This window comes from Anarhichas minor, unplaced genomic scaffold, assembly GCF_050575085.1.
Source record: "Anarhichas minor isolate MPS153535 unplaced genomic scaffold, ASM5057508v1 ptg000030l, whole genome shotgun sequence".
NCBI lineage: Eukaryota > Metazoa > Chordata > Actinopteri > Perciformes > Anarhichadidae > Anarhichas > Anarhichas minor.
Genome location: NW_027466476.1, coordinates 6807022 through 6833750, shown reverse-complemented (window position 1 = coordinate 6833750; position 26729 = coordinate 6807022). Strand labels below are relative to the sequence as shown.

Genomic DNA, 26729 nt, shown 5'->3' with positions numbered 1-26729 from the left:
TGTTTTTGTAATATTTAAACATGTGCATTGCTGATCAGATTCAGGGGTGTGTAAAAAAAGGGTAGTGGAGAATATTAAAGTATAGTATTCACATGCCCATATGTATGCTGAAAGAGTTGAAGGTTGCTGTAATTGTCCTGTTCACACTGGTCACAAAGAGACAGAAAGAGACAAAATCCACAGAACTTATTCTGTGCTAATATAGAGTTCAGCTGAAGAAAAGATTCGGAGTGAGACAAGGTTTCTTTTCTAAGCTGTAGCAGAGGGAAATAGCACATTTTTTACTAAAGAGACTGTAATTTTGGAAAGCCTCCACTTAATTTGACCAACTCAGACAGCTGAAGCCTCAAATTAGCTTGGGTTGAACTTTAGAATGTATGTTTGCAAAGCGCGAGGAGTGTGGATGTTGTGCCTCATCTCTTTCATTGGAATAAAAATATGTCTTCGCAGCCGATGTAGTCAAAAGGAACTACGACAGCGACCAAGAACTTCTTCAACATAAATGGGCTTGAGAGACTTAAAAACATCAACCTATCCCTTAAAATGTTTCTTCTCTTTTTAATAATTTTCTTCTGTGGATTTGTCTTTAATAAAATATACATTTTTTAAAAAGCAGCACATACAGTTTGTGTTAGACATGTCAATATCAGCTGCCGCTTTAGCTTTGAGGGTTGAAAGTAAGCAGCGAAGTTGTGCTTACCTTTAGTTAATGAGCCCCGTGGCCCCTCATCACACCCAGCCAGAGGCCGGCGTTACTGCAAGGCCGCAGCATTTAAATATTAACGGAGCTACTGGAAGAGGACGAGTGGGCTAACCCTGACATCTCAACTGCTGTGCGTCGTTAATATACACTAATGCAGATTTTACAAAATAAATAAATAATTCCCTGCACAAAGGTGTATGCGGGGGCTCGAGTAGCGGCAGTGACACAGCCGGTGTCAGCTGCTGCTGAAGTGAAGATGAGGAAAAACACATGGAGTTAAGAGAATGGGGGAGACGGGGGGGGGGGTGCTAGACTCACCTCGGGGACATTTCTCTTGAACTCCCTGCTCAGCTCTACCAGGTGCTTGTGGGAATGTTCGCTCTCCTCTTGTCGACCAGCCAGCTCAGACGCTACAGAGTTTAGCTCCCTCTACAAAACACACAAAAGAGAGAGGGGAACGGTGAGAGGGGGGGAGAGTAGAGAGAGAGACGGCACTTTAGGGAGCCTGCCAACGCTCATCCAGTAAAGCTTAGAGTGTACATAAATAAAAATACACTGCTGAATATTAACAATGTAATCCTTCATGATCTCACAGCAGTAATACTTACAGCTAGCCCTGGCCCATAAATAATTAAGCCAAAATAAATCCAATGCCTACAGTAGCAGAAGGCCTTTTAGATAATCAGTATTTGAAATAATCAATACGCTTGCAACAGCTATAGAGCGCCAGTGAGGGAGCGGGGCGAGAGGGAGGGGAAAGAGTGAGAGTGAGAGAGACAGCGGAGGGGTGGTGGTGGGGGGGGTGGAGTCACGTGTAGAGACCCAATAACCTGACATACACTCTTGCAAACAAATGGAGCTTCCTCCTGAAATGAAGGGCTGTTTCTTAAGCCCGGCCAAGACCCGATTCAAACATACAAACGCCTCGCTTGCTGTCGTAATTACCACAGGTCAGATCTATTTTCACCCTCCATTCAATCCGTCTCCCATCACCTGCACCGATCTTTATATTGATCCGATCTTTATATTGATCCGATTTTCAATGCATGACAGCAGCCCTCCATAGCTTTAACCAAATTACCCTTTTGCTGCAACAACAGCCTTGATGGCTATTCTATTAATGTCCATGCACATCTTCTTCCTCTCTGCATGTCTCTGCTGTGCGGAAATGAGAGCTCCACCCCGACAACATGTCTGATCCACTATTCAAAGCCGTCTGTGCAGCAAGCATTTCATCAGAACCTTGCATTCATGCTGGACTCAGCTGCACCACATGCCATCCACAAATCCGATATTATCGATCAGTCATCCAATTCCCGGCTCTTTCAGTAAACTGGGGGGGGGGGGGACAGATTCAAACTATACTCTCCTGAACTGAGCAGCGGATAACTGTATATTCACCTCCTCTTCATACTGACTGCGATTGTCAGTAATTGATGAGGATCTTCTCTTGTAACTGCTGGGTTACAGTGTAAAAAGTGAAGTGGGGGGGGATTCAATTACCACTGTGAATTTATATATGACGCCGGGAAATTAAATTGACTGTGTTTTAATTAATCTGCAGTCTTACTTAAAGGCAATTTAATAAATCATCACACAAGGAAAAAAAAAAAAGAGAGGGAAAATGGAAGGGTGCGGCGGCCACGCGGGACGGTGGCAGCCCGTCGGTCAGAGAAGTAGGCCGTTAATTGAAGGGCTGCTGGTTCAAGTCCCTGGATTGACGAGTTAGAGAGTGGTTAAAGTTGGACTGAGTTTAGAGGAAACGCAATAAGCTGAGATGCTAGAATATAACACCACAACGTGTGTCTGTGAGCGAGGCTTACATCACCTGGGCAGTAACAGTGCCTTGTGACACCGTGCTGCTGTGGACAATTCATTAAAAGTAATACAATTCTACAATTCTAACCCTATACAGCACCAGGACGGTGTACATGCAATCAATTCAAAATAAATGTCTGTGTTCTTCTTAATGATGGAACACGCCAACCGGGATAATTTGACATTTTGGGAAATATTGTTATTATTATACTTTCTTACCGACAGTTTGATGAGAAGATTGATACCGCTCTTGTGCACTAAATCTACAGCTAACAGGCAATTAGCTTAGCTTAGCATAAAGACTAGAGGCAGTGGGAAACTTAGCTACCAAACACCTTTAAAGCAAATTTTAGGCTTTTAATTCGAACAACTAAAGAGTAAAAACAACACATTGTTGTTTTAGAGAGTAACATGCTTGAACTATTTCTTAGCCGAGTGCAGTGACTTTCTCCACTGATTGCCTCCTAAACTCTCTGTGACAACAAAAAGTCTCCAGAAGTGAGAAATAAGCCGTATGAGGCTTTGGCCCCACAGCTAATACTTGTTATTAGGATCAATCTATTGTTGGTTTTGGTCTTTTAATGGGATTTGTCCAGGGATCACATGGTCGGCAGTTCGATCGCCAGCTCCTCCTGTCAACAGTCACAGTGACCTTGTTACAGAACCCTAAATGCATGTCTCTTGTCATATTTCCTATTTGTAGCAAAGATACACTATCATTTATTTTTCATCTGGTTACCACCACTGCTCCTGTCATTTAAAAATCTAAAGTTCTACACCATAGAAATAAAACGGCAGTACAACGGACATTCCCATTCAAATCAACAAAGCAAGATGGTCAGAGGGGCGGCCATTTTTATGAGTACCGCTGCCATTGCAAAGGCAGAGTGATCGATGTAGCGCGCCAACTTCCTTGTAAACCGACTTACTCAAGTCACTTACTCACTGAGGTGAGATTTTGCAGTAACAACCAAACAATCAGCGGACTAGTCCGAAAGCATGGACTGGTTCATTTTGTGCGCTACCTCGGTTGCCTTGCTGCTGGAGAGGAATTGAGGAATTGATCGCTACATGATGAGCATCACAAGAGCGTGATGTGGACGGCAGGCCAAAGCGGATTCTAGTGCGCGGTAGTCAGTAGTTCAGGAGTCTGTGTCGAACTGTGGAATTCTCTCTACACAATGACTTTAACGGATGTATGAATATTTTTCAGTTCAAGAAAATGTATAAAGAAAGAATAACTAGACGATACGACGCGCCAGGTAACTTGTGTCCTTAGTTGTTTAAATGAATGTGTATGGCTGGATTTTTCTTTTTCTCATGTATTAAGTTGTTGTTAAGGAACAAATTGACAAACCATCTAGTTTTATTTTGAGTTAGAGGCAGGCAAAATGATATTTTCTTCTTCTCCCTGTTCCTTTCGGTCATGGATTGTGTTCTGATTGTGAATATTTTTTAATTTTCCTTCATGGTGCACTAATATGTGCAGGACAAATATAAAATAAATGGTCTATACTTTAGAAAGTATCCAAATGTTTAGGATGCATTTGGTTAGTGGGAAATGTGTCATTCCAGGTAAAACATACCGTCACTGAAAAAAGGCCGTGGCTGTAAAGCATAAGGCGACAGGACTTTGTAAATTCCTGTTAGTCCTTACAGTCCATCTGGGATGAGCCTTCCTGGAGATTAGAGAGCTTTCAGAAGCCGACCAACCTCCACCAGATTCAAATGGCCCCAGACCGGCTAATCTTGCCAAGAGAAAATTCCTCGAGAAGTGACTTTGAGTGGATTTTATAAGTACATAAGACATAACAGTGTGGTGATTCTCCGTCGCTGTAGAGCTGGGTTCACTTTTTATTGCCGCTCAGCTGATGAGAATGGTGAATACTCATCCTGTATGCAAGCCGAACAGTGGTACCATAATGGCATGGTTATTTTGAAAGCACCCCCACAGTTTCTAGACCATTACGAGGGCGGGGAGCCTGGGCAACAGCCCATCAAATGAAACCCACTGGAAGGAAGTGAAGCAGAACAGACTGTTTGCTACTTTGGTCGTCTTGCTCAGACTGATGATGGGAGGAACTCCACGATGTAGTGTTTCACAATGCTATCTCGGGAGACAAAAGATACTAAAGAAGATTTTTCCTCTGCTTCCTAATCAGATGTGATCCGATTCAACCTACAACCAGGGCACCTTTGAGATCCCCGATAAAAATTCACTTATCTCCCGCCATTATGCCGGGCTTCATCCTTTCGTCGGAATCATTTGCATGAACACACAGATACCTACGATGACTTAAAAAGGGGAAAAGGCGAGTTCAACTCAAGGAGTTTCTCTGTAATCATTTGACAGGTTTTGAAAAGGACGATTGGGACAAAAATGTTCAGCGTATGGCAGTCTGGGTCAATACAGAGCTCCTGTCATTAAGCTTCTGCCAGTCAAACATCCAGCTATAATTGATGAGTTTCCCCTGGGGAGGGCGGAGCTGTCATTGGGGCTGGAGGGACAAGAAGGAGGGATTTTGTAGCCAGGACCCGGTCCTGGCGTCTTCAAGTCAATCTGCGAGGGGGAAAGCAATTGGTGACTTCTGACTTAAAAGCAAAGACCAAGAAACAAGAAGCTTATTGGCTTTAACAGGATAGACCTGCAGCGTGTTGGCAGTCGGTAAATGGACTTGAAGCTCAATGAACTGCTGAACAACAGGGGGAGAAAAAAAAGCAGAGATGCCTCACATGTCCTTTAGCTTACAAATGTGGGCTCGGCCCCTCTGACACTGACCAAAGATGGATGCTATCGGCGTCTGTGGCGAGCCCTCACATGATCTGACAGGCAACCGTTCACACTGCGTTAAGAGGTCTCAGGTTTATGCAAGTGTGTTGCAGCAAAGACTGCAGGGAGTGGTCCCTTCAGACTCTATTGGGTGAGAGATAAACCAAGCAAGAAGAATGGAGGCCAGCGGTGGCAACAAATCTGTGCAAAGACAAAGCACTGAGGATCATAACGTAAGCTGGTTGTCAAGTGTGTTATGCTTCATTTAAAAGATGGGAACGAAGTTACGCCGATTGTAGGCAACAAACAGAGTAAAAAAGTCTAATAACCCAATCCGGCAAAGACAATAGCTCTTGACGAAAACGGGAGCAGAGAGAGATGTACGGTAACAATCTGTCCAAGTGCGAATGTTTTAGGTAAAATGTGGGACTCACTAATGTATTATGTTGGAGTAGATTTGACATTGATTCATTAAAGCCAGCTCGTCTTGATTACATCTGTAGTGGTAAGCTATTTTCTTGCCTTTCACAAAGACAGCCCATGGTGGAAAATGTTGACAACTGGGAAAAAAACTACCAAGGTGCCGCAATGAGGTAGACTGAGTCAAAATCACTATTGTGTGCACTGGGCTCGGGCAGCACAAATTAAAGAGGAAAAAAATGGGGAGGAGGAGAGAGGGGGAAATGCAGATGGGGTATTATTTTTCTTTTTGTATCCCATCTAATTGCAATCATAGGCAGATGTCTGAAAGTGTGACAGCATCAGCAGAATAGCTGCTGAGAGCACAGAATCTTTGTCTAAAAATAATCAGACATTCTGTGTGCTGCTGTTTGTTATAATGGTAATCGATGCTGGAGGCTTTGAATTCCATCAATTTATAGATCCACTCTGTTCTGCCTGGTGACTGTACTGCCTCACAACCCCCCACCGCATACGCACACCGACGCAAAAACACACACACACACACACACGCTCGCACGCAAGGTCTCGGCACAAAAGAGCGGGTGGGCGCACATGCGTGCACGGAGACACATGTGCGCTGACATCCGCACACAAGAGGCTGCAGCAAAGGCAGAGCAGGGACCAGTGTGTGATTAAGATAAGTGTAGTTTCCTTTCATGCATTCCTTTTCGCCTCCCGTCCTCTGTGAGGCAAAAGATCGTCCATAGCTGCCTCAGATTAGCCCCGCATCTCAGACGCCACATTTGAGAGGGGGGGGACTGATCAATAAATCAAATCACCACAATCAATGGCCCCAATCACTGCAGTCTAGTCTGGCCTCAACATTATTACTGGCAAGACCCCCCCCCCCCCCCCCCACCAACCCCCAGCCACCGAGGGAGGAGGGAGCCGTATGGTGGGGGGATGGAGGAGCGCACATTGGCGCCTGTCCATATGAAAGATCCAAAATGAACTCTTATCTGGCCTCCTTGAGCTAAATATCAGTTAAGGGCGGAACAGCAGTGTGTGTGTGTGTGTGTGTGTATGTGTGTGTGTGTGTGTTGTTGGACCGTCCAGACAGAAGGAGCTGGGCGGGAGGAGCCTCTAACCTCTGTGACCTGGTGCCAGGAACGTGAGCTGAGCTCGCGGCCTCTGACAGGGAGACACTGGGGGGGGGGGGCGCTATCACCTGGCATCTCCCTCCATCTGTTTACCACCGACTGCTGCTCCTTCACTTTTACTCACCGTCAGCTTAACTAGAGCTGCTCCGATCCACACCGCCATCGCCAAATCAAACATGGGTCAAATACTATTTGCATATAATCCTGAGAGCTTGTTATAACCTGCTGCGAGGTGACAGGTGGACTTGACCCTATTATGATTCAGAAAAGGTCTGCTATCAATCGCAAAGGAACTGACACCCAAACATGGTTAGATTGATACCACTCTCACGTATGTCTGCTCGATATGAAGCTATGGCCATGACCCGCCCTACTCTGCCTATGATTGACCCTGACCAATCTCACTCCTCACGCCTAAACCTAACCACTCCAACAACGAAGGCAACAAGTACCAGCCAATCAAAAGCAGAGTAGGGCGGGTCACGCCTTCGCCGTCCAAGGAAAAACAAAGTTGCGGGCGTTAAGACAGGGACAAAGGGCAGCTGTTTTCCCTTATTTCCAGTCTCTCTGCTAAGCTAATGCTAAGCTAATTGTCTTGTGGCACTTTATGCATATTTAACAGATATATCTTTTTGTCAATTTTAACTCTCGGCCACACAGCAATGATGCGTATTTCCCAAAATGTCCAATATTTCCTTTGCCATTAAGCAAAGCCAATAACAACATTGTCAGTCGTTAAGTAAATAATACGTAAAAACATACAATACTTAATAGCAAATGTTTTTCTTCTGGTTTCCTATCCTGATGATTGTCTCGTGACCCCTCAGGCAGATCGTGCGACCCCCTTGTGGGGTCCCAAACCCCAGGTTGGGAATCCCTGCCCAATGAATTACCTGCACATTCTGCAACTGTCCACTCGGCAGCAGCAACACTGACGGCACAGTGCAGAAATATGGAGGTAGCGTATAGATTGTGAGGACTTTCCAACGAGGAAAATCACATTTAATTTTGACATCTCTGTAAACTCTGGACTGGTAAGTCTGATAAATCATCCAAAATAATTAATCCCCAGTCAGTCAGGCTGTCTTCAAACAGCATGCTAAATCTTACAAAAGGAAGGAGAAGCCTGTGAGCGTTACAACCATCAGCAAAAGGTGTGACTGGTGTTGTCAGCCATTATTCGTCATACCCTGCTTCATTTCGGCGCCTGATGCACCAGAGCACAGCCTACTTGTCAACACTTCTCTCTCTTTAATTCCAACATGCACACTTAAATACACACACACACACACACACACACACACACACACACATATATCTCTTATTTTTCACTGATATACTGGTAACACATCTTAGTACGATCAGGGAGGCTCTATTTCCATTTATTGTCAAGTCTTATTAAAAATTGTATCAAGAGGTATCATGGAAACATCTCAATACAGCCCTCTCAAAACGACCTTGTATCCACTCCGAATCCAATGAATAACTTTAAATGTCCTCCAATTAGAAACTTCAAATTACAATCCATGACTGACTGATCCAAACGAAGGCCAATTACAACACCTTATTTATCATCATTAAGGGCGACCATTGTTCTGCTCCTTTCAAACTCTGTGGTTACAATCAGGGTGTCTATTGTCATTGTGTGGTACATGCAGGGTGACTAATTGCACAGTCCTATGATTCATTAGCAGACTAGTGGGCTGAAACCTGAGCGAAGACATGATAACCTCAGTCGGCCAAACGATCGGCACAAATGGAGACGTGAATGTGGAAGAGCGACGGGGAGGTTTCACCGCAGCCAAGAACAAGAAAAACAGCCATTGAAGTTTTTTGTTGTTTTTTTAACGGGGACGCATTTAAAAAAGGAGCAGAGCAGAGATGGTACGAACTTAAACAAGGTTTGCTTTCCTGCTTCTGTCAAAGTGGGGAAGAGGAGTGCACTGCGGGGGATTTGTCTCTGTGAAGCTTCACCATCGAGGTCAGTTAGTGGGAGAGGAGGAAGGCTCCCGAAGATGCAGCCATCACCGCGATGGCCCACTTTTCACCTGAAACGACGAGCCGGAGCGATGCAACGCTGCTAACCTGCGATTGTTTATTCTCTCTTAAGAAATGTCAATCTGTTCGCTCTCAGGTGTGCTGCTCTTCCTCTTGTTTTTGTTGTTTTCTCCCCCCTACTCCCTCCGTTTTCCCTTGTCGATTGCAGCGAGATCAAAGCGACGCCGCTGGAAGAATCTGAATATTTCAGGTGTGGAGGAGAGGGCTGCGTTTCACACCACCTGTGTAGCGCTGAGAGACGGGTCCCTCCTCTCGCTCAGACTCGGTTAGCGGGGGCCCCTGGGGCCTGGCGACATAAACCGGGGCCACCTGTCTGAGAGAGCGGGAACGCTCCTTTACCCTCCTTCTCTCCGTCGCACTTTCATTTTCACAGCATTTGAACCAAAAATAAATGGATCTAAATAGAGCGGTGAGAGTGGGAATAAAACCGGCGCTGACAACAAGCAGCCGGGAGCTTTGAGCGCCGTCACAAAGGCTCCGAGATCTGGCAGACGAGTTTCCGTTGCCGCAGAATGGGAGCAGTCACTTGAAAGGGCAGTTTATACATGAATCACTTTATAATTCGCCCTGTTCTGCAGCAGGAGGTAGCTCTCGTATATTAAACGATGAGCCCGGTCAGGACAAACGCCGGGATTATTTTCTTGCCATACCAGAGCACAAAGTGTGGAGCAGGTCCGTGAGAGCGATTCGCATCACATCATCAGGGCCGCCATTTCTGACCCAAAGCAAATAAAAAAGCATCCCCGATGTCCGCGCCAGCCGTAGCAGTTTGATGTAGCTGCTCTCCTCGGAGGGCTGTGCGCCTTGACATGTGTGCATGTGTAAGCACTTGTGCAAGCGCACGAGTGTGTACGTGCATTGTGGACGTGTATTCGGGGGGGGCGTGGAGCAGGTTCCACACTACCGGTTCCCAGCCATGTCTCTCAAAAGGGCCGTAAAGTCTTTACAGCAAATTCCTTACATTCATCTGTGTCAGAGCACTCGGCACACATTAGGCGTTTACACGGGAGGAAACACAATCTATTTGATGCTACACTGCCCACACGTCCAGAGCCCTCCTCCCCACACTGGAGATTCACAGTGTTTAACTTCCATTTCATATTCTGAGCAGGCCAGGCAGACAGGCAGACGAGTGCAGGGGAATGGACTCCATCTTGCTGTAAATCAGCATTTAAACACCCGGCTAAATGTAATCTGGAAAGAGTCAACAAGAGGCCCTCGCATTACGCTGCTCAAGATATTTGTTTTTATTTATTCTGGAATGTGCAATTGATTTTCGTTGTTCCCCTCCTAATGATGTATGCAAACGGTGCACTGAAAAAAAAAGTCACACTTCATTTTTTTTTTTTCGGCTGCTGCTGCTGCTGCTGCTCCCCATCCTTTAATATCAGTGGTGCTTATGAGAACAAGTGGAGGTTAATCTAGGGAGCGGGTCACAGCCGACCGGCTCTTTGTAAATGTCAGCTGGGAGATCCAGGCCTTCCTTATTACCACACTAAACCAACAAGGCTGACGGCTCCAAGACGGATGTGTGACTTGGAGGTGTCTCCCCCCCCCCCCCCCCACACACACACACACTTCTCACCACCATCACGGATCCACCTCTGCACAGGAAAGCGTATTAATCAATCGATTTATCGCCATAAATCAGGCCAGGCTTTGATTGTATCAGCAAGTCATGCAATCAATCAATTAGTCAGGACCTAGCGGCCCAATTTGCCTAAAGAAAGATGAATGCTCCCCCACATCATCCATCTGGTTGTCCGTTTACCCATCAAACACGGCTGCTGTTGACTCCCAAGCCCAACATGCATCCTTTTATCGATTTCCGCAGATTAAACTTGCAAAGGAATCAAAGGACACTTAACTGCCTGGGAATAATTCATCTTTTTCTCATTTGTACTGAAGTATGTTCTGCGCTCTCCTTTGATAGTTCTGCCTCATATCATCAAAACAACAAAGTGCAAACATTCAAATCCAGAAGACAGAGCTCTTATGAGTGATCCAGCAGCGTGATCAGCTACAGAGGAAAACGCTTAGAAGTGACTGGACCCGCTCTTGAGAAGAACTGGGCACAAGGGGACAAATAATGGATTAGTATCAGCCAGCCCTATCAGGGTTTATATGGCGAGGCAAAGGGGAGCGAGGAGTGGGGGGACTGAGTGAGGAAACAGCTGGATGAACAAACTGTGGAAAACATATGTACAATGACATATTTGTTTCATATTTTATCCCAACTGTGAATTCCAATCCACGTTGTGACACCAGCTGCCTCGGTCCAACGCTTCCCATCTGCAACTCGGTGTCAGGATGTCTCCCAGGACGGGCTGGGAAACTTTGGGGACGACAAAAAACCGACAGGAGCAAGTAGAGCACGACAGAGTGGGCTGCCGGAGCCTCGGCGTGCTTCTCCCCCAGCGGCGGGTTGCAATGTGGCAGACTGTGGAGAGGAAAGAACAGCGGGAACTCCCCGGGGAGAACGTCTGTGGTGGGATTAGAGCCCCAACAGACCTGGTTCTGCTTCACATCCCCAGACCCTGCTGTGTTACAGGAAGAGGAGGGGGTGTACCGAGCTATCTGTGGGGGCTTTACAGTTCTGCCCAATCTCCCCGAGCTTCACCATGTAATTAGAGATAAAGACAGAGGGCTCAGCTACTCAACCTCAATTCTCCCGGCTTCACACAAGGCTGCCCACCCATAGCCCCCAGAGGAACCCCTCAACACTAGCACTACAGCGGCACCTGTGTGTACGCTTGCTATAGCTGCAAACCTTATCATCTCCCAACCAACTGTTCCACAGACTGAACACGTAGGATACTACACGGCACGGCACATGAGCGTGATTGATTGCCGTTAGAATGTGTCCTGAAGTCGCTACACCGTGAATTGCAAGGGCCGTGTGCTTTTTATTTATTTTTTTGGGACGGCATCTTCCACATATTATGTGTGTCGAGGAAGCTTCATATTGTAACAATTCTCAAGTAAACAATAACCGCGGTAAATAAGTAATTTTTCTTCATATCTCCCTCCTCTAAAACTTCATCCAAGGCAAGGTGGCAAAATTTAGAGGATAACGCAGAGGAGGAACTCTCGCCTATATTCAAGAAACACAAAATTATACTATGGAGGGATCCATTATTCATCTCGGATACATTTTTCATTTAGGAGTGGGCTGGATATGAGCAATGATGAATGCATCGCCCGGGATGCAATTTGTATGTAAAATAACAGAAGATTACAGAATATGTTTTAAGTGCAAATGCAGTTTGTTGCCATCTAAGTAGAAAATGCATTCCTACAAAAAGGAAAAAGACCAGAGCCCGATGATGTCGCCTCATAAAATCACTTAGCCCACAGCGAGGCCCCTTGCCAGTCCTTGTAAAAGGGTCACAATGAGAGGCTCAAGTGATGAATGAGTCGACTGGAGTAGATTTTCATTCACACGATATACACTACCTCTTGGCAGGCCGCTTGAGAATGTGGGATAAGTAAACCGTGGAACTACAGCTAATTCGACTTACGTCCAGCTCGGCGGCACGTTTTCCTTGGAAAAACCCGCCTAGCTCTGCAGTGAACACACAGAGAGCACTGGCAGACACAATGTTAGATGCATGTCTACGCACAAGCGCACGCAAACATGCTACAATGTTTTGCTGCCTGCCAGCCGTCCGCATGCTGCTCTCAGGACTCGCTCGCTCCTCATCAGCTTCACTCGGTGCACACCGTTTCAATTCAGTGCCCCTCAAAGACACACAAAGAGCCTTCCCCTCCATTCACGGTACAACGATTGAATGCAGCCTCCTAACACAAGACATGCTCACCACAGAGCATGTAATACAACTCATTACTGGGCACGCAGGGTGCAGAGGGCTGTGATGGGAGAGACAGGCACAACGGGGAGAGAACGGGGGGGGAAGCCCTCACACCAACATCTCCATCTTTCCTCACCACTAACACAGCTCTAAAACCAGCCTTAATAACTAAAGCAATCCGATTGATTTTTGGAGGTTCTTCTGAAATAAGTGGAATTGAGGGGGAAAAGCAGGACTGCTGTTAACACTTTTAGCGAGATTGCCACAGACCCTGCGGGCCCATGGACCATCACTAGTTACATGATGGATAGCATTCAGAGGTTAATTCGGGTCTAAATCGCAACTTCCCCTCCTGCCGCTCCAAAACTTGGGTTGACCCACAAGCAAAACTGTGTCCAATCACAAAGAGGCAGGGGGAACAGTGTATCTGGGTCAGCCCCATTGATCCCGGCCCTTCACTGCACGGCTCTGGGGTCAGGTTCGGACGAGAGGGCGCTAAAGGTTTGGTTCGGGGTGCATGTGAGGGCAGAGCAGAGGAGGAGAAGAAGGATCGGCGAATCGGCTCATCCACCGCTGCACACGGCCTCGTGAACCTTTCTTAACCTCGGGGCAATCGCATGACCCGAGGCGAAGCATTACACACATTAAAAAGACATGGGCTTCTGAGCATTGCAGCTTCAAGCACGCAATCAATGGGGCCACAGGTGCAAACATTTTCTGCACTGCCAGTGGAATGCCCTTCTTTTTTTTTTTTTTTTTTTTAACCCCTCCCAGGATTAGAGTGGAACCTGTTTTTGCACTGTTGTTCATGTTAATGTCAGCAATAATAAAGACCTGCAGCACAAGAAACAATAAAAAAAATTTAAAAAAGAACGAGCGCGAGCTGGAGACAGCTTTTGGAGGTGGGCTGGAAGCAGCGCGGGGAGTCGGGAGAGAGGGCAGGATGTGAGGAGTCTGTCAACTTCTCCCTGTCTGCTCCTGTGTTCGCTCGCTTCAGACTGAGGGGAGCAAATGGGCCTAATTCACACTGGCTGTGTGTGAGTGTCTCTGCTGTCTAGCAGCGTGAGCGGGAATTAGATCTATGGTTTGTAGCCTTCATCCCTTCCCAGACAGACTTGTTCCGGCTCAGAGGCGCTGCCTAATCCGCACCTCTCTCCCGCTTGCACTCCCGGAAAATGACTTCACACAGCTGCCGCAAACGCCCAACGCAGCAATTCTCGTCTGACTGAACCCCGGCTCAAAAAAAAAGAAAAAAGCCTCAGCAGACCTCCCATAGCTCATTTAACATACCAATTTCTCCACAAAGCCCCCCTGCCCCCCCCCCCCCCCCCCCCCTTCCTAAGGGATGAAAACAACAAGGAAAACAACTACAGCCCCACTTGATAATTTAAGGGCCCTTTTCTCCAGAGAGCTGTCAAAATCAGCAGTGCAGCGGGAGGAATTCAAAGGCAGAGGAGGTGCCCTGGTTGTGTAGTGGTGAGTAGTCGGGTTCAGATATCCATGTTCGTAAAACTACTACTAACCAGGTAGTACACTCATGAAGGTGCTAAGGTGTTTACGTCACCCGGAGGGTGTCATCTGGCCCCTCAAGCTCTCTCTCTCTCTCTCCGCCTGAATCAAAGTGAAACTCACTTCCCAGCAAGGACTCTGGGAACACAAAGCCAAGTGAGTTCTCACGTTAAAACCCAGATCTTGGCCAGGTGGTTTCTTCTAGTTGTTGTCGAGAACACAATCGCAGCAGATAGAGCAGGCTGAGACAGGCCTGCTCCCAGGCACAGTGGCCTGTTGGAGTCAAGGAGGGTAAGTTCAGATAATGGCAGGCCCACTCTAGCATTGAGGACAGAGAAGGAGAGGTCCTTCTTATAAACCAAACCTCACGGCTTGAAGCCTAGCACCTCTTCACCTGCTTTTGTACTTAACTCAGAGCTACGGTGAAAAAAAGATGCTACTTCTGGTAAAAACCAAAAAGTGAATTCCAGATCTTCAAGAGGATTTTGGATCTCCGGAGAAAGTGTACAGTATTTAACAGAAAAAAGGGTAAAAGTAAAAAAGAGGCCAACACTGTCTTCCATGTGCTCAAATTGAAGCATTTACAAGTAACCAACTGACGCTGTGAGAAATGCAGTGTAGTTCTCAAGAATTCCCTTGGCAGCAGTGAGAAACGAGTGATATTACAAGAAAAGGAGAATGATTAAAGCCTAATATGGCATAGTGGAGAGGGGAGAGAGAGGTGATTTATCCCTTCACGGCCTTTTGACACTAAATTAAACTGTTGAGTCCATTCCCCCGTGCCAGCTAGTTATCTTTCCAGGCTAATTTAACACTATAATTTACATTCCATATAAAATACATCCTGATGTGGTGCTGTGAAGGCCGTACATCATTTACAGAGAGTGCTCCAGTTTCAGTGAAAAGGACAGAATTAGATCATATTCATGATGCAATTAAACACTTCAGTGGGAATCGATGTAAAACCGATGAGCCCTGAAAACAATGCATATGGCTGAGAACATTAGAACACATTACCTACCCTTGGATCCCTCGCTCCACAGACGCAATTTAAAATCCTCCACCACTCCACTCTCCGTCTCTCCAGATTCATAACGCACAGCGATAATAAATTAATTTTTCACAAAATTATTCAACTACTAAATTGCCCATGGTAACTGAGTATCAGATGAAAGTGATGTGAATTATTAAGTAGGGAAACTGTTTGTTCTCACCATGGGTGTAATAATCGGCCAAATGAGGAAGAGAAGAGGCGCAAGAGCGGCAGGTTACAGTGAAGGGAGATCTCATAATAAACATCAGCGTTGATGTAAAAAATGGGAAAACTCCCGACTGCCGCCTGGGCCTCCAGCTGGGTTGATGGTATCGACCAATTTCCCTTGGGCGGCAGTGTGGGTTTTCTTATGGATACAGAGAGGAGAACATTACGAGGCGTCGCTGCATATTCTCGTGTAAAACTGGCAACAGGCCCTCTGGAGCTGGCAAACCACTGCAACAGCCAGCCAATGTTACACCATCTCACCGCATTTTACATAATCAGACCGACAGCGCATCAGACCACACACTCGCACCGCTCCACTCCAGATCACATCAACTACCTGTCACGTTCCTCTCCGCTGCCACCAGACTCACTCCGATTGGCTCGGAGCCACGTATTCACAAAAACTGAAAGACCTATCGCAATGGTAAAACGTCAAAAATACATATATGCTTATTTCCATTAGTCACCGTTTTGCTTTTCCGATCTTTTCTTATTGTCAAAGCCCAAACTTGTTGATGATAAGAAAGTAGACAAATGTAATAAAATTCAGTATTTAAGAACCGTACAGGGGCCAGAGGTGCAGCAATTTGTAACTATTTCTGACAGGATGAGTTGGCCTCTCCAACTGAAACAGTAATTATGCTTAATGGTCCTTTAATCTGTCCATCAGGCAGGAGGTGAGGAGCCGGGTCAGCCTAAAGTGCTCCAGGCGTCACAGTTTGTCAGGGTACAGTCGGAGGGGTGAAGTGCTCCACGAGGAGTGCCAGCAGCGCTCGCTTCGGCACACTACATCGGCAGGCAGCAGGACACGGGCCTCCCCCCAACACACACATTTAGTCAACACATCATGCAACTACCAGCTGCCTCCTGCATTCAAAATTAGAGAAGCGCCGATAGCGATTTTCTTGGCCGTTTTACGATTTTTAAGTCCAATTTTCTGTCTGAGAATACTAATCGTTAGCAAACGCTCCGGACTAACTTTTTTCGTCACTTTCCCAAAAAATACTTTCAACTGCCCCTTTTTACTTTACTAGTGGTTATTTGCAAAACACCATTCAAATGAATAGGAAAGAAATCATTTTAATTAAAATATTTGCTTTGATGAAAAACAAATCTTGGCATTAGTAGTTTTATTTATACATATTACAAGCTAACATTAGTGTTAGAAGGTTAAACGGGTCATATTGGTCCGTGCATGAAGTATAATTTATCTGCCATTGTTCACGTTGTGTGATGAACAATGTCAGATTTGGGGTGTTGCCTAGTTTCATTTGCCTACTTGTGCTCATGCAAATGTGCAGCAAATTCTGTTAAGTGTGAGTTCGTTCTTCGATAGCCGATGCTGCTTTAACGTGGTTAATGCTTTGCCTGTGTTAATGTCGCATTGATGAACACGTGCAATGCAATTCTGCACGTCAAAACGTGAGCTCGTTCCATTATCCAACATGATCAATGGCAATTGAGTCAAGGAAGTCGAGAGCCGGAAACAGAGCCAGCTCGCCTTCAAAGTAAAAGTTGCCAATTTTCGAACATTTTTGCTCCAGTGAGCAATTTAAGGAGAGATAAATTCAATAAATAAACAAACAGTTATAGAGTCATATTTCTTCCAATTTTGAATTCGCCAATGGGCATGAACACTGGAATTATCTGTATATAATGATTCCTTAAATTATTTTATTGTGTGTAAATGTATAAATTGAATTAAGGCTTCAGACTATTTGGGTAATTGATGCCGGCTATAGTGTTGAGACGTGTGATGAGTCTGACTGTAGAAAGAATCGATGTCTCTTTCTATTTAACAAGGAAGCGTCAATAATAATGATTAGTACAACTTAATAACAGATGACAAAAGAGTCAAAATTAAGTTTTAAGATGGGAAGGAGCTGATTGGCTGGACTGAAATCCATGTTACAATAATACCAACGAGCAGCAGGCACAGGAAAACAATATCTGTCATTTCTTAAAAGTCAAGCGAATTGAAAAGTGAAACAGGCAAAGCGTTAACCGCGTTTAAGCAGCATCGGCTATCGAAGAACGAACTCACACGTATCAGGATACATTTGCATGAGCACAAGAAGGCAAATAAAATTAGGCAACACCCCGAATTTGACTTTCTTCATTACACAACGTGAACAATGGCAGATGAATTATACTTCATGCACGGACCAATATTTCCGCTCTAATATCTACTTTATATGGCTGTGAAAACATTTCCATCAAACACCTACATTTATTCAAGTTTCTTGCCAAAAACTATTTTTTTTTATGAGATTATATTTACACATCATGATATCGTTATAACTGGCCTTCTCTATACTCGTTTTTACTGTGTAGAGCTTGAACGCATCATCATGCAAGTCAATGCAACCCCGTAAACGTTAGCTGTTAGCTGTTAGCTGTTGAACTACAATATAAGTGTCTGACTACGTTTTTTAAGGTTGTTCTTCCACAGCTTATGTTGGACTTGCAGTTGTGAAAAATTGCAGCTTTATGTCTTCTTCGATCGCAACGAAGAATTTCTACACCGGCGACATGTCATGGGTCTGTGTCGCTGTGTGCCGCTATTAAACTGTAAAAAAACAAAATATATATATATATATCAAAATTTGAAAATATGAAACTGACCAGCGGGTCAACGTTAATGGCCGATCAGTTGAAAACTGTCGCATTTTGATTGGCGGCCGATCGATCGGTGCATCTCTAAAAATGCTTACGGAAAACAGAGCATGTGGCAACAGAGTAACACGCTGCCTGGATAAGTATGACGTGAGCAGAAGAGTGAGCAAAAATACGTCAGCATACAACACAATCTTGATCACCTCCCGGATTGGATGACTAATGTTGAACATGTGGCGAGTATTGTGAAGTATCGTGTCCGGCTGGTGCCCTGGCACTCCACCATCACCATTAATCTGGAACTTTTTTCCCCCAGAATCCCAACTGATGAAAGTGCTTTTCAGCCAATTCCAGTTCACATTAGAAACCCCGGGTCATGTATCGTACATACCTCGACAGTCACGCCTGTCTGAGCGCCTCTATACCCAGACAAAGCCGGGCCGGAGAGAGCATTCCAAGCAGAGAGATGGCGCTAGGTCAATCCCAACAGTAATAGCAAAGACACAGAGCCCATACCAAAACAAGGGAGAACAAATAGTACCTTTGTACCCAGAGTCATTTGTACTCAACTCAGGCGTCTGGCTATCTCAGAGCCCTGTGGCAGATAGAGCTCCTAGTCCCAGCCATGCATCTGCACTTGTGCTGTATTTGTTATCTTGGACAAGCATTCTCCGCCACCGTTTCAGTGGCCAAATAGAGAAGGGGGAGAAAACGAATCACTCCCTAGACCTACTCCCGTTGTTCCCTCAGCTGTCAACACTTCTCACAGACTTCACCCCCGCCTAGCCACATCGATACAGAGAAGTGACTGCCGTTTGCTTTATGATTGCCCTGTTTTATTCTCTCGGCCGAAGCTTTTTCTCAGCCCTCACGGCTCTAATCAGGCCGCCTTGTGCCGGACAACAGAGCCATTGTCTCTTTAAGTGAAAGAGGCAGTGGATCAGTGAATCCCTTTCCATTTTCCCGCTTTATTAGCCCAGCGGCACACACTACTGTTTATACTAGTGGGTATTCTGTGTTTGCTGCGAACAATTACAGTATGACAAATGATCCGTCAATGCCATCTATCAGGCCACAGTTGACAGGAATCCTATAGACGGGGCAGCCATTCGTCCCCCGCTCCCCCATCTCTGGGGTCCCATGCTTTAGTATCCATGACAACGTGCAAGCCACTTGCCACGCTTGCCACTTCACGGTGAGAGATGAGCGCCCGTGAGTGGCTTTGAAAATTAGCCTTTGACACCCCGTGTTCCTCTGCGCTCCCACCTCCCCAGCCTACAGTCCAGCTCCTTTGGGGCTTCGAAACCCCCTCTTTCACATTCAGGCTCGCACAAACACAAAAATGCATGCACACATAGTCGGCGCTATACCATAATCATACCTCTCTAGGTCTCACGTTGTCAATTTTATTGTGCCAGAGCTATACGATTCTCAACATTAACCTCACGGCTACATTACCTATCCAGCAATGAAGAAAAAGAAGCACCAACATGGCCAACATCCATAAAATAGGGTACCAAAATAAAATGGGTGAGGTAGAAAGAGAGAGGCTGAGAAAGTGCCTGAATGCACATGAGCTGGCAGCACATTATGAGACAGAGTCAACTGCCTGAGCCCTCCGTCTCACAATCCATGAATGACTTTCTGGGGAAAAAATACTTTACATACATTAAATGTTTTTTTTGTTTTAGGAAAGTAGTTCACTATGCCTCACCTTTTGGCTTAACAGTACAGGAAAGTTGGAAGGGATTTAAATGTAGCGCAGATCATACTGTGTTTTAGACAAAATACTGTGATGTTAAAAAAAAAAACATAGATGCAACAACACTGCAGACATACTAAATCACGAGTTAAGCGTTAGAGACGTTCTGGGCCAAGCTGCAATTCCCATTTGACTCCCAGACACACCTCTTTGGGGTTATGTTTATGCCATAAACTACACTTGGCAGCTGAGGATCATATTACTACCGTGAAAGAAACAAACAAAGCTGTGCAAACGTGGTGCACTGTCAGAAGCAACGGTTTTACGGCTTGTGATTAATCATATTTGGAGAAACATTAAAGGGAAAGGGGGAAACTGGCTCCAGCACTAGGAGGTAAGGGTGTCAACTGATATAACCCACCACTGACATCAAGCAGAGCCAGCTAGCTCATTGATGTGGCAGCGTCTCATTTTCACCAGTTTGGAAGCAGACAGTTTTGCAGCGCCTTGCGGTTCTTAATTATCTTCCGACTTTGTCTAATTCAATCAACACAACTCAGATCTGGCTGCGAAATGGCACTCACATCCCCTCAAGCTCAGCAAGTCAAAAAACACTGAATAAGTGGAACAGTCAAACTGACAAAATGGCATAGCACATGAGAAATAACTACTATTTTATCTCCCGGGCTGAGACCTCTTCCACAGAGGAGGGGATGAGGGGAGGCTGAGAGAGCAGCCAATCAGCTTTTTGTTTTAAGTTACAAGGCTGCGTTCAGGCGGGGGAGGGGAGGGGGGAGGCGGCGGCACACGAGTCAAGTGCTTTGATGACGCTGCAGATGCTGCTGAGCTGAGTTGTGTGAGGTCACTCTGTTAGCAGAGACTCTTCAGGTCCCTCGCTCAGATGCTTCCCGGCGAACCTAATATCCTGTTAACACAATGGCGATCTAACTATGATGTCAGATGTCAGGATGGTCCACTATTTCACACGACTTCCTCTGGACTATACAGATTTAACAGAATACAAAGCAACCATTCACACACACACACACAGATAATTTAAAAGGTCATTAGGGATTAAATTGTTTGCCAATTTGCAGCCTAAAACGTGGGTGACATAATGAGAAGAGGTGGGATAGCTGAGCCTATCCCCCCCTCCAAAATAAATCGTTTTCCAGACCGCCACTATTGCCACCCATTCACCTCCCATCTAATTCCGAGGGCCACAGCATTATTAGATTTTGACATTATTAGCTGAAATAGCAGAGAGGCCCCGCTGTCATTATAAAGCCTTTACTTTCGCGCTGACTGCCAAATCTGTTTTGCACCAGCTACAGACTGCCAAACCCAACAATGGCAGATTAGTGAAGCCCTTCTCCTGTTGCAGCAGAGGTTAATATAAAGTGACAGGGCTAAGTCCGCTCCGATTAAGTATGCTGAGAGATATTACGCCACTTTGTTACATCAGATCGTTATTGGATTAAACAGCATGCACAACAATGAAAGTTTAATTTTAATTTTCGGCAGGAATATAAAACAGGCCCTGAGAGCGCTGCTGTCAGAACAAAGGCAGTTTTACAATACCTTCTTGTTTTCACTTCCCCTTTGCCATTGCTGGAGTGGCAGACATGAGAAAGAAATGATAGTAAGTGAGGATGTCAACCTTTAGATTTTTTTTTCCTCCCTGAAGTTAATACATTATTTATAAACCAACAAAATGCAACTGCACACAACAAACCAGGATTTGGTAAAATAATACATAAGGGGGATACAGTAGAAATCAAAAATTACAAGAGCGCTTTTAATTTCCCTGCCCCCCCCCCCTGACACTGTTTATTGGTTTGGTCATCTAGCTGCCCAGTTGGCCGCTGCATTGTTAGCTCCGCAAGAGGTCACTGCACCTGACCAATAAGCTGTTATTAATCCTTACAGAGTCATCCATTAGCCCATCCAATTTTTACGACCTTCTTCTTTATTAGATGTGCTATCAGCTGTCCATACCTGGCAGAAATATGGACTCCCTCATCTGGGCTCCAACACTCTTCCTCCTGGAAGGTGTTGGCGTTCCTGTCCAGGTAGAGTGAACCTGAAGCCCAGCCAGGGGAGCAGGGGCCAGAGAGGGGGGGGGGGGTCTGGATCTGCCAGTCTCCTGGGGTATTCCCTACTGTCCCGTTACCTCACATAAATCTCAGTGCTTTACGATTAGGTACATAAAATGAGTCATAGATCTGGACGGTAAATAAGAGCTTGTCAGTGGGGCTGACGCCAGGCGCAGCTCCTCCTCCACCTCCTCCTCTGCCAGATAGTCCCTCTGTAACCCGGCCATCAGACTGCTGCTATTGAGCTGGGGCTAAAAAGGCTCCAATAAATAAGCCTGATATTTCCCTCCGGACGTCCACGGTGCCACCCTGAAGCATGCTTGCATACACTGAACAAACAACAAAATGTCCAGCATCCGAAGCAAGGACCGTCTGGATGCTATACAATGTTTTTTTATTTCTTGTTTTTCAAATCATCTTCAAGATGGCTTTGGCCCTCTTTGTTTCTAATTACTTCTCTCAAATAGAAAAGCCAGGAAGTCAATGGATCAATCCATTTCAAGTATATTCAAACTGTATGCCGGACTGCAAGACACTGATGTCTTTTAATGGACCTTCAATCCATACTTGCAATTAAGCATGCAAAATCTCCCATTAAGTAACTCCACTTACAGTGTATTTACTGTGGAGCTTGTTGGGGTGTTTCTCGGAGAGCGTCCTCCCTCCGCGAGGCTGAGAGAGCAGTGGCGAGATGACCTGAGGGAGGAGCGACGGTCTCCAAATGCACTAACACAATGATGGGCACTTCCTCTGCAGCGCCAGCTAATCATTGTTGCCGATTCGTTTACACTGGTCCAAAATGACTCCCCGAATGACCGCCTTTGCATATTAAACAGACAAACTGACAATAGGGACACACTGTTGGAGGACACGAGAAGCAGCTAAACACCAGCAGCGCCGCGATAGTCGGGGGAACAGTAGACTCATAATACCGTATGTACAAATGGGAACCCACTGGCTGATTGATAGCATATTAAACAGAATTGTGTTACTGCCTATCCACTGCAAATTTTGACAAGGCACCTGCAAAACTGTTTTCAACATACATCAGCACCTATTCAGCATAACTGCATATAAAGTGCACTGCATCTCTCTGTGCCAGAAAAAAGAAAGAAAGGAGGCTATCAGGAGAAAGAGGTCTGGAAAGGAAAGCAGAGAGAGCGCAGGGCTACAGGCGTGCAATCAGCTAAGAATTCAAAATCTCGCCCAGTTTATACAGTTCTATAATCAGAGAGCAAAGACGGAAACAAACGCCATTGGCGCCGCAGCAGAGAGATTCAAAACATTTTCATTAGTGAGCAAAAAATAAGTACTCCTTAGTGAAAGCATCGCTTCTTTTTGCATAAGTTTGATGTTTAAGAAGGAGGATTGGATGGAGGACAGACAGGGGGTTTTATGTTCAGGCTGAACTGTCTTACTCGTTACACCGTCTCATTTGTATTGTTGTTGTTCCATTGTCAGTCAGAAACTGGAGCACCAGAAATATGAAGCATGAATAAAGCTACAATAGATAATTGTAATTTCTGATTTGCTTCATTTCTGAAAATATGGTCAATTTTAATATTGAGAGTTTGAGACATTTTTCAGATTGCTGTAGTCTCGAGTCAAGGGACGCACCGATACCGATATCGGATTTTAGGCCGATACTGACTCAAATAGCTGGGATGGATATCTGTTTAAATGGGGCAGAAAATGTTTTAAAAAATGATATTAGAGCTGAAACAATTAGGCGACTGATCGATTAGTCAATTTACAGAAAAGATAATTGTCAACTATTTTGATAATTGTTCATGCAAAACGTGCAAAAAAATGCTGTGTACAGCCTCTTAGATAACGATATTTCCTGCTTTTCTCTGTTTTATATCATATTAAACTGAATATTTTGGTGTTTGGACGGAGAAAACAAGATATTTAAAGACCTCACCTTGGACTTTGAGAAACTGGGATGGACATTTTATAGACTTCCACACAGTGAGGCATCTTATAAATGATACACTGGTATCGGTTTGGTACTCTGTATCAGCCGATGACTAGAGCCCAGGTATCCGTATCGGTACTCAAAGAGTCGGATCGGTGCATCTGTAATATAAACTAACAATATCTTTCCACTGAGGTTAATAAATATCTACCAGTCTACTCAAAAAGTTCATAGGAGCGCGCTTGAACAGAGGAAACCGGGGAAAGTAATTACGCTGGTAATAAGCGTCGGTCTGCAACGTGCCGACGTTATTTATGTGTCAATATGCCCGCATGCCATTATGCAACGCTAACGCCATCCTGTTTATATGCAAACATGTTGCTATATCTCAGGGTCAGAATTCATGCCGGTGTCATTTGCCAAATTGTTATTATGTCAATATGCAAATGTATCATTCAAGACGTCGTTATGTCACACACTACAGTCAATATGCCAGTTCTGTTAGCAGGTACAAACAGTCAAATACTGCTGCTATTGTATAGTGTACCGTGTTGTTTGATACTGTGTACATCTATATATACAAAATATCAAGACTGTCATATACTCCTGTGATCTTCGTTTATGTATTCCTCCTGACGACAGCATATTGTCTTAATATCCTTGGAGCTGAAACCTTTTCTTTATCTTATTTCAAGTTTTCCATCACTGCCTCGGTGTCCTTCTGTCGTATTGATGTCTTTCATCTGCTCACTCTTTTATCTCTCATGACTATGAAGTGCTCCGGAGCTTGTTTTGAATAAAAGAAAGCTACATACATACAATATCAAACTATAATTACGGTTATTATCGGGGATCCATGCACAAGCGTTGTGTTTTGCGTCATTGTCGTTCGTCTTCCTCCTCAATGTGTCTGGATCAGTACAACCAACACTTCTACATTTTTCTCCTCATTTTCAACAAGATTTTTAAGTTTACAGAAGCAAACAAATTTGCATTGTTATGATAATTGTAGCAATTTCCAGAAGAACCTACTTTTGCCGTCACCTTCCTAAATCACTGACGCATGTATCATCTTTATGCTCCGTCGCCTCAGCGTTATTGACGGTGTTTTGGGACTACCTACCTTTTTGACTGCGTGTAGCTTTTACTGTCAACCATGCAGTTTTAATTGTTCCTTTTATGGGAGCTGCTTTTTAATATCTGCATTATTTCAATTGAAGTTAATACGATTAGTTAGAACAAAACACTATTGCCTCTGCTTAGTTTTGTGTTAGGGTCATTAAAGTCACTTTTTCGTGACAGTTTATGAGGTGAGACATTGTCTCAGGCACAGCGGGATGACGTCTGGCATTCTAAAGCTCGGCTAATTGTCATTTTTAGTGCTCTTCTTTCACTGATATCTTTTCTTAATTATTTGGGTTAGCCTACATGATCATATTTCCTAGCGATAGCGTGGAGTGAATGTGAAATCATTTATTTGCACTTTTAAGTGTTTCCATGTTGGTGACATTATCGATTGATCTTTTTGACTTGAATATATTGATGTAACCCCATCAGGACAGAACATTATTGATTCTACAGCACATCGCACCATCTGACCTTGATTACTGAAACATTTCACTGTTTAATAAGGACACTGTGAAGGCGTCTATTTCAGTATATATATATATATATATATATATATATATATACTTTTTTTATTAATTAATTATATTATTAATTAATTTTTCCCTATACAATGGTGGCCTTACTTCTACTATATGTCATTGAAATAGACAATATCAATACTTTCTGTTTGGAGATAGAAAAGTGGAACATGTAAGAGTGCTCCTCCATCCTCCCAGACTTACAGGACAGTATTTATATTTCATAAAACGTACTTCACTCTGATCTTTTACACACTGAAGGCTCCTCAGAGTGATCACACAAATAATATGTGTGGGGGGGGGGGGTGTTTAAGAACCAGATGTGGAGCAGTCTGAAGAAGGATTATCTTCTCATAATTCTGCCTACGTATCGAGTCATAACTAGACGTCGTCAGCAGTTGCGGAGAGGTTCTGAACATTAAGTTTATGCGCTCCTCATTATTTAACATGTTAGGGTCTCCCCACAGCCCAATGAAATTTTGATGGCGGTATTACAGCTAGTTTGTTGGCTCCTCACTCCTACTCACTACTTATGGAGATGCAAAATGGTAAGAGAAGTCTCTCCGGACAGACCCACATTCGCACAGGAAAAGACATTAGACAAATCCACCTTTCCTGCTCTGATGTGAATAACTATTCACGACTAAACATCCAAAAGGGCAGGATCAGGAAGCGCTGGATTTGCTGCAGCCTTGGTGGTGGTGGTGGTGGTGGTGTTGTTGCAGACATGCATGATGAGGCCAGACCCCTGCCTGGACAGGCCAGGGACTGCAGTGGTGCAGTGATCTGAGCTAGCCATTTCCTGCCTCTCCATCTGCATACAGTAAAAAACAAACATTCCTGTAAATAAAGACGGCTGTCCAACAACTGTCTTCCCAGCGACAATGGTATTGACCGTAGTCAGATGCTCCGCTGATTAAAAATTGATCCATTTTGAAAAATCTAATCAACTGGATAGGATTCTTTCATACATGGGGTGGGGTTGGGGGTTGAGGGGGTTGAGCAGCTGCTGACACAGAGAGGCAGACCTGTTATTAACCCCTGCACCTCCATGCAGCCCCCCCTGCACCTTGCTTCCCCAGTTCACATCCTCCCCCCCTGCGCCCCGGGACTAGACACGGCCCAGACGGTCTGAATTATTCAGCAGTCTGAGAGAGGCTCCGGCCACTTGGCCTATTAATGCCTGCCAGTGGAGGCTATGTGGCTCTAATGGCCGGTCCAGAGGAGCCCCAGTTCCCAGTGGACTGCAGGAAAGGGC

At 44.9% G+C, this 26729-nt stretch overlaps 1 protein-coding gene across 1 annotated transcript in view; it reads right to left on the bottom strand.

Annotated features, from left to right (window-relative positions):
- Window positions 1-26729, bottom strand: part of LOC142964600 (homeobox protein cut-like 2) — a 69699-nt gene that overhangs the window by 32865 nt on the left and 10105 nt on the right. Inside the window, exon 2 of the mRNA XM_076104996.1 lies at window positions 1022-1132. Coding sequence (XP_075961111.1) covers window positions 1022-1132 — 111 coding nt within the window. The remainder of the gene's footprint in view (window positions 1-1021; window positions 1133-26729) is intronic.